Below are 14,425 nucleotides of genomic sequence, written 5' to 3'. Positions count from 1 at the left end.
ACTGAGATAGAAAAGGCCAGGGCCAGTTTATCCAACACAGTATCACCCTGAAGCACTGGGCTTCACGAATAGCAAGGAAGCTATATGGAGACTGGGATGGCCCTGTGGTAAGTGAACATGAAGAACTGGGCAAAGCAGCCCCATAGGTGCTCTGGCCCTATGACTACATCTCAGACAGGCACTGTTTCTGGCAAGACATAGCTGGAATGCAGAAACAGTTGGTAAGTATAAAGATAGGAAGAAGAATGCCAAGTGGAAAGACCAAGAAAACAAAGATTCCTTGGTGCAGATGGGCCCGCATGTCTCAGTGCATCCTGTAGCCAGTCTATGTCTGTTTCAGAATGTCTACCCTGCCATCAGTTTGCAACCCACTTGTTCAGCTCCTGGACATTGCCATCTCTTCCTGATGTCCTTCATCTCTGCCATCTTCCCACACCACAGTTCCTACATCTTACCTTTCCTGGTAATGTACAGACTTCAGACTGAGGTCTTTTGGAAGAGGAGGCACATTAGGACACTTCCTATAAAAACCTCCTACATTTTATCCCCTCCCCCCTGAAAAACATACCACATATCCCCTAGTGCTGCCTTCAGAATATGCAGAGCAATCTAAGAAAAGCATCGCAAGCTGCCTATTTTTACATCTCTTGGATCCCTGGATGCGAATCACAATTTGATGCTGGCAGTGAGACATGTTTTCATTGTTTTATAAAGGATGGAAAAGCTGATGAGTCCTCACTTCCATCCATATATAACAGAGAAACAGCAATGCTGTGCATTTCTTTCTTCACTATGGATGAGAAGACAAGATATTTGTAAAGCTGAACAAAGAGTTGAGACACTATAATTTAGGATACTAACCTTTCCCTAGGGCAGTATAGGCAGGTCTTCTGGCTTGCTAAAGTATTCAGAATTTGCAGAAGGCTAGAGCCCTTTGGCTGCTGGTCATCATTCTCCCAGGCTTCTGTAATTATATGCAGGGACTGGCATTTACAAGGTTGGTAGAATGCCTGCCTGACTTTTCAGAATGGGGCTTTGGCAGTTGGCCAGCAGCACCATAAACCACAGGATGAACATCTTCTTGAGGCTTAATAATACAAGACAATTTATTGGAAAGGGCTGAAACATTGGCTAAATAGTAAGTAATATGAAGCATTTTAAGAAGATTGCAATACACTCAAACTTTAGAATATAGAAGCAATTTCAACTAAAAAAAAAAATTCCTCCCCTGCATAGGCTATTCCCTGGTACCCTGAGAATAGACATGTGTCAGTTTTTCCTTTAACAGTCTCTCTGATGATGGAGTGGAAGACATGCTGAAATGATGCAAAGAAAGATGGATGTACGGGTACTTTCTATGTTAATTCAGCTGTCAAAAGTTACAAATAGTGCAGCCAATGGCTTGATACAAGGTGGTTCTTATAAACATGATTTGGCTAAAATCAGCAGTTTGGATACAGAAGTAAGAGTGAAAGTGGATACTAGAGAAGTTAAAAACTCCTACTGGCCATCAATCTTTGGGACTCCATGAAGATCAGGAAAAACTTCAATCCAACTCCTTCCTCTTCTTCCTACAAAAGGAAGCCCAATTTCACAAAGTCCCAGACCTAGATTACCAGCTACAGGGAATCAGTGGCTGTCTCAGATCAAGAATAATTTTTCTCCAGGGACAATCCCCATGGTTATCCAATCCCAAGTGGTCACCTGTAAACACATGACCATATGGGTAACACTAACCTGAGGGAGGGTGGACACAGAAGGAGTTAGAGCAGCAATAGGAAAGAACAGAAATGATGTAAATACAGAATATTCATGTATAAAATTGCCCCCGACTAAAACAAAAACAAAATAAAACAGAAAAAAAACATTGAAAAAAAGAAAGAGGCTTGGAACCGAAGTTTGAAAATTAAATTAGTGTATAGATGACTCTAGACTGAAGTCTCAGATCCAATGGATTGCTAATTCTCTATACTTGCCCTTCTAGCCTGTTGCCTGGACTGGCAGTGACCGAGATCTTAGATTAATTAGGCTGAGTGTTGCTAGACAAGACTCAGGATCTCTGTTTCCCATTTTTCTGAACCAGGAAGGTAAGGGTCAGTATGATTTCTCAATTGGCTTGAATGCCAAGAGTCTGTGCCTGTGGTCTTAGAAAGAAAAAATACACACACACACACATACACACACACACACACACACACATATATATATATGTTTGGGATATTTGAGAAAACAAAAACAAATAGTGGGTTTCTTATCTCTTCATTACAAGCATTGGGATAATATTCCTCAATGTTGCTTATGAAGGAATAGTTTAAATGATTATAGGGAAATGTGACTTATGTTATCCGTGGTGCCTTACAACACAGAAGTTCACTTTCAAGACCACTAATAATGACTACTGGTTTATCTCTCCTATTGAATTTTAATTCACTTACAAACAAGTTTGAAATGTTTCTGTATAGTTTCTAGGGCTTTACATAAACTGTAGGGAGCCTAGAAGAGCAAGTTGTCTACATTGGGAAACATTTTAGTCCCATGGTAATTGCTACATAAGAGTCAGAGAGCAGGGCATGATGAGATCACTGGTCTCATTTCCAGGCAATTGGACTCAAAGGCCTGTGAGTAGCAGCAAAGGGTAGTTAAATGAAGACAATGGTTATTCAAAGAAACCACAGATAGAGGCAAAATAACACAACAGAGAGGCTTTTGTGATAAGGGATGGCTAGTTAGAGTTCAAGGCTCTTTCAAATGGTAGAAAATTGGGTACTGGTATTGGTTCTTCTTCAGACTTTAATCTATAGTACTGAACACAGCCCCAAACCCTGTAGAGAAAGGAGTTCTCAGTCCAGTGGGAGAACAATAATGATCACTGTAAGCATAAAATAATGTATATGCTGACACCATCAGCAAACAAAATTGTCCAATACATATCTGGATGTCTGACCTTAGGACAAACACTTTCATCATTTATATACATTAATCTCTACTACAAACTCACATGACTGGCATTACTAACTCCATTTGACAGCTGAGGTTACTGACACATAGAGAGATTAATTAATCTCCTGAGGCCACATGGCTAATAATAAAAGGTTTTAGCATTTAAATGTAGATCAATGGGACCCTGAAATTCATATCCAAGGCCACTTTGATCAAGGGATAATTTTCTCCAGTGTCCCATATGCCCCAGAGAGAAAACTACTGTAGTGATAAACAGCATTGGATCATGCACAATGACACAGACCATATAAGTCAGTGGACTCTAGAACTATCAAGAAAAGGAAGATTTTGGAGAAAGACACGAAAGGCAAGGGTACCCAATAATGCAAGTGTGGATGGTTTCATGGAGTATTTTCTTAATTGCAGTTCTGTGTTCCATTCATTGTTACATAACCAAGCAAAATACAATGTGGTATATGCATAAAGCAGCATACTAATAACTGATATATATCACAATGTGGATGAGTCCTATAATATTATGATAAATTGAAAAATAAAACAAGTATAAAATGCCATGTATTTCTTGATTCCTTTTATCATAGATATTGCAGAAGCAGAATCTGAATAGATGAGTTGCCTAAGGCTTGGGAAGAAAACACAGATGGCTTTGATGCCTAATATGGGGCATTCTGGGGTCTGACAAACATTTCCTAAAATTAGATTATGATAATGTCTGCATAGTTCACTGAATAAACTAAACGCACTTTAAATGAAAAACCTCTATGTCAGTAGGTTATATTTTAATAAAATTGCCATGCAAACTGTTAACTGACATTTTAGCTATCCCTGTCACATAAAAAAATGAAATCATTCCTTAAACAGAAAGCAATGTGTAGTAAATACCAATGTTTTCTGAATGTTGATCTGGGTTTCTGGAATGGAAAGGATGTGTTAGTAGCCACCCCCCTTTACTGTTTTAGTTTCCTGTTTAGGTTTTATTTGTTGGAATAAAATATTAAGACCTCCGATGCATCTAATACCAGGTTAGGTGCTGGGACTTATCAGATACCGAGCTCAGTGCTCAGCTTCAAGATACAAGTCCTGATAAAAAGAATGGAATATTCAAGAACGGGAAGGTAGCTTTATACAGAAAATTCCATTGATAGAAGAGAGACCCAGTTAAAATCAGATTCATTTATGACATTTACAAATGGACATAGATGAACACATCATGGAGATGAGGCAAATTCATGTTGATTTTGTTAATTTCAGTTCAATTTGTAGTCACATGCAGGGAACTCTTGTTAATCATTGTTGAATGGGGAGATAAATATGAAAATGTCTCACTTAGTTGTAAACATTTTAAGAATTGACTGTACAGTGATATATCACAATTGACTCTTACAATAATACTTCCTCTATGATCAGATTCTGTCTTTCAACTCTGATTTCCCAGAGTTCCTAAATTCATGGGATACTGCTTCAGCTTCTCAGGGCCCCTGAAGGTAGGTTTATACTTTATGTAACCTCAAGGGCTGAGAAGACACAAAAAACAAATTACTATAGGTTTGTCCAAGGACTTCTTTGAGTATGGGCCAGAATGACAGTACAGGAAACTGTACTGCTACTTATGTATCCTCAATATATGAATTTTAGCATCAACTAGTATCCTTGAGCCTTTTCTAAGAAATATGGGAAACAAAAAGTGTAAGGGTAGCTAAGGCAAGTCCTGAATGTTTAAATGGTCTAGCTAATGATCAAAGAATAGGTTACTGTTCAAATGCCTTCAAAATCTCTTTTTTGAAAATCTAAGTGTTAAAGGTAACAAAGACACTGTAATAAAGTGGATACTGTTAAAATTATCACCTATTCTTATAAAATAAGCAGCGACTCTAGGTGATACTATTCCTAAATTAACCAGAGGTGTCCAATTTGGTTCATTGACTCACCATGTCCCATGAGTGGTGAAATCTGGAAGTTTGTCAAGATGCATTCTTCCTCTTTTTCTCATGTGACAGAAATATAGTCAAGCAAGTGCATTCTAAGCTAGTTGAAACTTTCACGCTCTGTTTAAGGCTGGTCACTGAAAGCCTTTTCTTGATTGGAAGGTACACAAAGTAACTTATCTGTAATCAAGGATACTGATAGAGGGTCTGTTCTCTCTCATGATAGATATATGTTTATAGAAAGATAAATAGATGCTATATTTTAGAGATAGATGAAACTAAATTAGATAGATAGATAGATAGATAGATAGATAGATAGATAGATAGATAGATAGATAGATAGATAGATAGATAGAGACAACTGACATCAGGCTAAATAAGTCAATGGAATAAATGTCATTATAGTAACTACTTGACCCCACTGTATATTCACAGATCCTTAAATGACAGAGGAGGACAAATCCTCTCATAAGCACAATGCTTGATTTGGATCTGTTGGCAAAGAGGGGGGAAAGCATCTACATTCAGTAAGCCACAGAATTCTAGACACACACTCTCTGTGTTTCTCTCTGTCTCTGTCGGTCTCTGTCTCTGTCTGTCTCTCTCTCTCTGTGTCTCTGTCTCTGTCTCTGTCTCTGTCTCTCTCTCTTTCTCTACAGCTTAGCTTTACCCTAAGTAAAAGTCTACATTTTGAGTGAATTCCAAGATATATTTTAAAAATAGAATCATTGACTAAAACTGGACTTGACATAAAAATCACTGTCCTGAAGAAATAAACATACTTGACTTCTCTAAGAACTGTCAGAATTATTTTTGAAATCTCTTCTCAGGACAGCTCAGCTATGTTTATTGAAACTTGCCCTTTAGATATAAGTATGCCCAAGAAACAAGATAAATGACTGCGGTTTCACTTAGGGTAAGAAAATGTGTGGGCATACAGAAATTTGAAAATGTTTTCTGTTCAATTACCTGAAACATATAACGCAATATCCCAAGATAAAACTACGTCTCATGATTCTGTGCATGTTGTTTCTTCTTTTCTTCGGTCTGAGTCATGTGCTCATGGTTAGTAGTGTTACATGCTGGGTGGTTAGAGCTCTATGGAAATACCCCTCTGGACACACAAAGAAATGTGTTGTTTAGATGATTTGGAATCCAGTCCAACTGACAACAAAGACTCACCATTACCATTGCTATCAGGCAAGAATAGCCATTCTAGACTGCTACATCAAAGAGTAAATTCATTGACATGTGGACAGTTCTGAAATTCTCCCAAAAAGATCTGTAAGGGGCTCCTTCTTGATAAAGCTCTAGTTTCCAAAGTGTCTGCAAGGCATACTCACATGTACTGTGAAAGGTGCAGGCTCTGAGATGTGCTAGAGCAATTTTCCTGGATCCTTAAAAGTCCTCATGTTTTAACATTTCTTCTAGACGTGGTCATTTTTAAAACAAAATGTGGCACAATCATAATAAGTAGCATGTAAGGAAGGGTTGGTTCGGAACTCATGGTTTCCTTTTAAGTCCTGGTCAGAGTTGTACTTTAGCAAAATTACAAAGGGAGACATACTTAAACATCAGTAAGTGTGTAAATAAATAAATAAATAAATAAATAAATAGAATGTAACTCAAATCACTTTTTGAGTAATCATTAATTTCAGTTGAAGCAGCATAGTGGGCAAGGTGGGCCAGCTTCCCACTGTGTCCTCAGTACATGCAGAACCAATTTCAGTGGAGGTCCTGAGAGAGCCCCGCCCATTCACACTGCCTTTTCTATACAAGGTAAACCAGCAAATATCTTTATTAGATACTTGAGAAAGTTTTCTAATGCATTCTCTAACATGACATAAGGCTAATGTTTTGCTTTGGGTTTCTATGATATCTTTTTTTTTTAACTTTAGAGACCCCTATAGCTTAGAAAACGCAAGAAAGACCTCTGTATCTTGTTGTATGGGATGTGTATATAAACAGTAGTGTGTCTGAGTACATTGGCTGAACTTGTCTATCCAAATCCAAAGGCCTTTGGAGCAGCATAATACCTGGGATTTTGTTGTCTCAAGCTAGCTCTGTCTATTGTGTCATAACGGTCAGCTCCTAGAACATTCAAATGGGATGGAACTGGGATGGGTTTGGCACAATTCCTTTTCTCAGGGGAAGTTTGCTACGCTGATTCTAATGTCATCGGCTTTGTCGAGCAGTGGTTAAGTCAGGGATTGCCAAGTGCAATAATGCTTCCTATAGTGGGTATAACTTGACAAGGATAAAAATTCAAGCATGCCAGAAGGCAGATTTTTATGAAAGGGAGACAAATCATTATTAGATCACCTAAAAGGAAGTTTTCAAAGCAAATGGAAATATCAAAGGGAAGAGGAAAAAAAAATCTAGGAGAGAGGGAGGTAACAGAGATGAAAGAAGGGGCACATACCTTTGTCATTTTACCCCCTTGGTTCCCAAATGCATTACCGCAGAAGGCTATTCATTCCAGTAAGCTCAGAATAATACCACAGTGGTGACCACACCTTCTCAAACCTGCCAGCATTTAAAGCACACAAAGGCAGGCTTGCCACCAGCATGGTCATCACTTCTAAGGCAAGCCTGTCAATTTAGACCACAGCTGTACCGAGAAAAACAAACAAACAAACATGCAAACAAACAAAGAAAAAGAATGCAAACACACACACACACACACACACACATCACACGTAACGACATATCACACTGTTTTCCGTTGTGTTTATTGAGAGCAGAAATAATGAACCTAAATATCAATATCTGTGAAGGGCTCTGTCAGAAAGTTGCGGCTAGCAACACTTGGTAAAGGATTTTGAAAAGAATAGACCTTGCATTCCAGCAGATACAATGAGTACATCTGGGAGCTACTTCAGCTAAGCAGTGTTGTATTTGTCTGCTCAGGTTTTCAGCCAATAATTCATTGTGTAAAATTCCTTCCTCTCTAAAAATACCCCCATCATATGCAACCACGCTTCAGATGTTTGCCTTTTTCTCCCAAGAGACTATTTATTCAATTTCCCAGTACTCAATGGACATAGATTTCTGCCTGGACTTCACATCAGTTAACTCTAGCGATTCTCATAAAACCGATAAAAACTATTTTTGCCATTTGCTTCTAGTAAAAATTCCTTTGCCCTGTATCATGTCTAGTCTTGTGTCTTTTTTCTTTTCCTTTTTTTTTTTTTTTGTTAAACTTATTAGCACCAGAGTATCAAAATGGGGCTCAGAGGGCAGAAGGCACACATCGGATCTGAAAAGTCCATCAGAGAAGTTCAGAATCGTCCCTCTGAGACTAATGTGGCCGCCAACTCAGATGTTTAACAGAGATCCAGAGGGTTCACCTCACCTGGATCTATTTTTCTAAAAGTAACACTGGCTTTTCTTTGGTGCCTTCCTAAATGAGGCTTTTCATCCTGAGAGTCAGCAGGAGGTCTGAGGCCCTGGGCAGCTGGGCTAAAAACCTTCTGCAGCAGCCCTGAAAGGCCCTGTGGTAAAGTCTGCTTTCTCCTCCAGGGAAACTTCAAAGGAGGCAGTCTGCTGCAACCATGTCACTTCCTTAAATCAGGTTGGAGCATAGGGTAGCTTTTGGCCTCGCCTGTTTCTGGGCCACTCCAAAGCTTGCGTCAGCAAAGTTAAGAACTAGGAAAAGGAGTGGGGGAGGGGAGCTTCTCCTGGGGCTACGAAGCTATGAGTGCTGGCGTTGGTCATGTTCTGGGGATGGAATATAATAATCCATTTTAATAGTCTCTGTCAAATGAGGGTGCTGTGGAAATCACGTGGAAGGTAGAGTGTCTTGGCCATAACTAAACATTTTCAAAACATGCATCCACTGTACACAAATTCCGGAGGGTAAGGTGGCAGGTCTTTTGCAAGCCAAGTGTTGGTACACTCAAAGTAAGCAAGTGACTGATAAATGACAACTCCAGGAGAAGCCTGTGGGGTGAGGCAAGTTAGAAGTCACAGATGTTAGCGCCCTGGCCTGTATCTCCCACACTGACTGCAGTCCCAGGAGCTGTAACAAACCACAGAGGATTCTTGGTAAGGAAAATGCCCTGTTCACTCAGCCTGGGCTCTCCCATAAGCAAATTCTGTGTCATCATTTGTGCCTATCATATCCACAAACACCAATTCCATCTTGAGGATTCTTTTAAGAAACGTTTCTTTTCTCTAAATCAGTGGAGTTTTCCAACCAAGAAAATGTCATTTGGGCAGGGTGATTATAGACAACCCAAAGCATGACATATTTCAAAAAGCAAGAAGAAATGATTTTGAAAGTTTCGACCACAACTATGCTTGAGGTGATGGATATATACAGCCTTATTTGAACATTGTACAATGTATCCATGTAGCAAAACATCCCAGCATAGCAAGTGCATATATATAATGTCCGTGTTTTATATATCAAGAGAAAAATCTTAAAAAGAAAATGGCCACTGGTTACCTTTCTCTGCCTGTTATTTTGCTTATCAAAGATTTATTATTCTATATCTCCAGTTAGGCAACAATTCGTGTTACATTATTACTATCAACAACAAATATATTTGCTAATCAATGGACACAAAGTGTCCTGCTGGGTATGGGTTATGCAAAGTAGATGCACTAGGATATTGTGATTCTAAAAGAAGCCTATATGTTAGTAGGTACAGCTTGGTGGTATAATACCTGCCTAGAAAGTACAAGAGGCTTGACATTTGTACCACATCATAATAATGATGATGATAAGAATACAAATTGGCTATGATTATAAAATTTATTCAGAAAATTGTATGGGATAATGTGAGGAAGTATTTATATGTCATGTATAAATCCTCATGTATTTCAGGAGGTGCAATAATCTCTAAGGCCTAGACATTCAAGGCTTCCTGGAGATTGAAGTGCGACCTGTTCGGATATGCCTAGTATGTTTCTTTTTGTAGTATGGGGTAGAAAGCAAGGATGGAGATCATGCAGATAGCATACAACTTTGTCATGTGGATGCCTGTGTCTGTGTGCACGGGTATGATAAAGGAGTGTTTTAAAGAAAACACATGGAGCCTTGGAGCATGTTATCCATGTGTTCTAAGATTTATTAGATGTGAGTTACAGAGGATGTATCAGGATGGATGACTATTATATGATGGTGTGAAAAATATACTACTCCTGACAAATATCTCATCAAAATAACATCTATTAATTAATTAACTAACTAATTAATTAATTAGAAACTGTGCAAGATGGGCACTGTGTTTTACTCTTGTAAACCCAGTACTCAGAAAGCTGGGACAGCAGAATCACAAACTTAAGGACATAGCTTCAAATATCAAAACCAAACCAGAGCTGGTGAAAACTAAATTGTTCTTTAAATCATACAAAGGTGTATAAATCACACAAATCTGAGGACATTACTTTACAGCCTCTCACAGAGGGTTTGGGGTTCTCCCCTCTTTTTGAAAGTATGATAGTTTGAGGGAACATTGAAAGTGCCTATTGTTCCAGGGAGGGAGAATGAAGATGAACTCAGGAAAAATGGAATGTAAGCCAAGGCTCCTGAGCAGATGGGGATCATGAAGCAAGTGGTTTTATGAGAAATTAATCTAGTATGGACTACATTATGGAGTAAGAAAGGCAATGAGTGGAACCTACCATTATTCTAAAATTTTGCTCAATTGTACCAGGAACTACAAATGTTGAAATTTTTCTTTGCTTGTTTTTAAGTTATTTTCTCTTTGTAGTCAAAGTCTACTTTCCTTAAATACATTACTAAATAAAACTTCCAGACACCAAGAAAAAAATTAAACCAAGCAACTAATTAAGGAAGAGGTACTACCGGAAAAGAAAAAGGAAAAAAAAAGAAAGAAAGAAAGAAAAAAAGCATTCAACAATCTATGCATCCAGCCAAGGGATAAAAGGCTAATCAGAAAGCTTTGCTTTCTCAACAAAAACAAGTGTGTCTTTTAAATTGCCCTATAGAATGCATCATAAACTATGGCATCTTGGAGTTTCTGCAAGTTACTGAAATAGATGCCATGGATAAAATCTGAACATGGGTCTCTGGTCCTAACTGCCATGGGTTTCAGTCTCATTGAGACATTTCCCCAAACAAAGAGAACTGAGATGAGAAGCCATGATTTGAGCACTGTATTCTTTGACCTACCATAGTACAGATGTCTAATCTTGCCTGTTAGCAACAGCAATGACTAGTCTTCATTGTCAGCTTGACTGGGTTTGAAATTACCTGGGAGATACATCTCTCTGTGTATCTGTGAGGTATTCCCATAAATGTTAACTAAGAAGGAAAGTCCTACCCTGAATGTACCCAGCATTGCTCCATGGGTTGGGGTCCTAGTCTGAAGAGGAGGAGGATGCCAGCTGAGTAGCATTCGTGCCTTTCTGCTTCATAACTATGTATACAACATGACTGGCTCTCTCATGTACCCACAACCAGAACTTCCCCACTGTGAAGGATAATACACTCAAGCTAAGAGCCAAAAGAAACCCCTGCCTTCAATAAGTTGCTTTTGCTAGGGATTTCTTCATAGTAATAAGAAGAGTAAGTAAAGCCCAGTCCTTTCAGTAAGTTAGTATGAACCACACTGTTGAAGTCCCAACTATCCTTCCTAGTTCCTTCTTCTCCAATGGGATACTTGAGCTAATTGCAAAATTTCCAGCCATGTTCTCTCTCTAAGAATGAATTCTTGTCCTTCTGGAATGAACACTGGCCAAGACTACATTAGATGGGACTTGGCATTCTCTGTCTGTTCTGGGGTCTATTTTAATAGTCACTCCTCATCTTCCTTTTCCTTTTTCTTTCTAGCCACTCTTCCTATTCACAGCCTACCCTATGATAATTCTTTGAACATTACCATTATTTTTTTTTCAGAAACAAAAGGACTGATGGCTTAATCTGATCACAGACAAAGAGCTCAGTGCTGTAGTTTAGGCAGCCCTGTGTTTGTTTGTTGTTGAAGAGAATGAAGATTGTTATGAAAGAATGGCCTCACAATGAAACTACCATATTTGCTCTGATACTGGGCCACAGTCCCTACCACTGAAGGCTGGAACTGGGCACATTACCACCTGCAAAGAATGTTTCCCTTGAGCCAATAGTTAAGATTTCTAGGTGGGCATTTGTGAGGAGGGAATGGCACAAAGGGAATATACAAATGGCTTGTACAGTTCAGCCCCTACTTGCCCATTTCCAAAGCTGGGAATCCTGATTTCTAAATTGTAGTCAGAAAAGGAGGAGGAGGTCCTGCCTTAAATGTTGAAATGTAGGACCAAATCTTTGGTCACTTCATTTTATTTGCTGGGACATTTTTCATCTTATTCTAATTGAGACTTTTAAAGGAATACTACGCTAAGAAAAAGTTCATCTCCCACTACTTAAAACAACGTATCAATAGTTCTGCAAGAAAACATTTGCAGATTATTAAAATTATTTGTTTTTGTTAACAGTCACTTCTTTGGATATCATAAAAGCTTAAGTTACAGATATATGTTTGTGTATTTTAATGCTTTTATATAACCCACAAGAAAAGAAAGATGCCAGGCTTTATTTATATTATACATTTTCTGAGAGAAAATCTGACTTTATTAAAGAAAACAACTTTAGAAGCCAACTTTGCTAGGGCATTTTTTTAATGTAACAAAAGACTTAGAGATGCCATGTGTCAAATCATTTCATCTGGATGTTCAATGTAACCAAATTCAAGAAAACACAAAACAATCTAAATAACCCTCTGGGCTTCCTTGGTGGAATTTGACATGCATTTTCAGTCTCTCTGAGTCACAGAAAAATAAATTCATGGAATAATCTTATATTTTTCTAGTTAACCATTACCTATCCCCCACCAATTTGACAACAACAACAAAAATTATGAACACCATCAAATATTAAATAACTTACCATAAATGCCTGTTGAAATGCAGGGGAAAGCCTGTGAATAAACCACAGAAAGAAGAGTAAATTTTAAAGAACAGCTTTGTTCAATATCATCATATAGACTTCTATTCTCTTGATAGTGGAATTACTTCCATTTATAAAGTTAGCTCAGACCTGTGATTTGAAGTATTTAGATCAACTCACAAGACACAGATGTTAAATGCTCAGGATTCTCATAAGACAATTGTTCAGAAGAAGCAAGATTTGACTACCACCAACCCCCTTAAGGATTCTTCAGCTAGAGTGCCCAAAGCATATCAATGGGGAAAGGTCAACATATATGTAATTCAAGAATTTTACAGCATTTACACTTTCATAAGGAATTGAAAACCCAAAGATGGAGTGAGAATTGAAAGCTTAGCAGGTGTTGAATTAGACAAAGAATAGAGTTTTACCAGGTTGCAAGGCAAGGGACTTGGTCTAAGGGTCACTGGATATAATGAGGATATTAAAATAGGGTCATGTAACAAGGATTACTTGTACAGACATCCCTTGATCTCAAATTCCTGTCCTTGACATGAGGAGGATGCCTTCAGATTAGCCCCAACTAGACATCTCTTAACACCAAATGAGACCCGCCATTGCATGAAGGGGTTACATCTATTCAAGTTGTTGGACAAACAGCTATAGATATCCCCATACAACCCAGTGTATTGTCAAGACTCTTGGAGAGTCTCCATAAACTGACAGTAAGGCCCTATTTCTGAAGACAATAAAAATATAACTCATGGAGAACATGGAGAAGAGAAGCAGATGCCAACCTAGAACCTTTCCCTCTACTGACTAGCATTCAAGGTACTAGGCAGTACTCTGCGGGCTGCCAGAGGAGAAAGGTAAACACTAACCCAGTTACAGAACTTTGATCAAAATGGTGACCTCTTTCCAAAATACACTGCTGCTGTAAGGGCACAAAACCATTAGCTAGAACCCATACCTGATACTGCTTGGGTGGCCAAGAACCTTAGACTAGATAGGACAGAGACACAAGAGAAATCAAAATACTACAGTTATGCTAAAGTAAGGTAGCAATAAAATGTCTAACCACCTACTGCTATACTCATAGATCACTGTCTCTCTCAGCCATCATCAGAGAAGCATCCTCCTGCAGCAGATGGGAAGAACTACAGAGCACCCACAGTGAGACAATATGCAAAGTGAGAGACCTTGGAACACTGAGTTCTAAATGAGATTCTTTAAATCCTTCCCCTCCAAGGTCAGAAAGAGGAGGCAGGAAGATTGTAAATGCCAGTGGAGAAGGAGTACAGAACAGAAACGAGGCCTTCCAAACACAGCAGGACTGGCCTAGGAATGCACAGCATGCACAAGGACTGCACAGGACAATGGGGTCCCAGAGCTGGGAAGGGAAATAAACACAACCCCAGTCCTAAGCCAGCAGCTATCTCCAGTTGATGACCACTCACAAAGAAAAATTAATTTTCTCCAATGACGTTCTCCTTAGGTATACAAGCTTCTCTTAAGGACAGGCCACATGCCTAGCCAAAATAAAACAAACTCTGCTGCTTTTGGAGGTTCCTTGTCTCATACCGCTTTCTCTGGGATTCCCTTCCCTTCCCTTCCCTTCCCTTCCCTTCCCTTCCCTTCCCTTCCC

At 38.8% G+C, this 14,425-nt stretch overlaps 1 protein-coding gene across 7 annotated transcripts in view; it reads right to left on the bottom strand.

Annotated features, from left to right (window-relative positions):
* The window catches only part of Macrod2 (mono-ADP ribosylhydrolase 2), a 1,935,542-nt gene that overhangs the window by 623,063 nt on the left and 1,298,054 nt on the right, over window positions 1-14,425 (bottom strand). For all 7 annotated transcript variants that reach the window (XM_021155700.2, XM_029471903.1, XM_029471913.1 and 4 more), the window contains exon 7: window positions 12,781-12,811. In XM_021155700.2, the coding sequence (XP_021011359.1) occupies window positions 12,781-12,811 (31 nt within the window). The remainder of the gene's footprint in view (window positions 1-12,780; window positions 12,812-14,425) is intronic.

The sequence above is a fragment of the Mus caroli genome, chromosome 2 (assembly GCF_900094665.2).
Source record: "Mus caroli chromosome 2, CAROLI_EIJ_v1.1, whole genome shotgun sequence".
NCBI lineage: Eukaryota > Metazoa > Chordata > Mammalia > Rodentia > Muridae > Mus > Mus caroli.
Note: the sequence above shows the minus strand (reverse complement) of the source record. Positions and strands in the feature narration are given on the sequence as shown.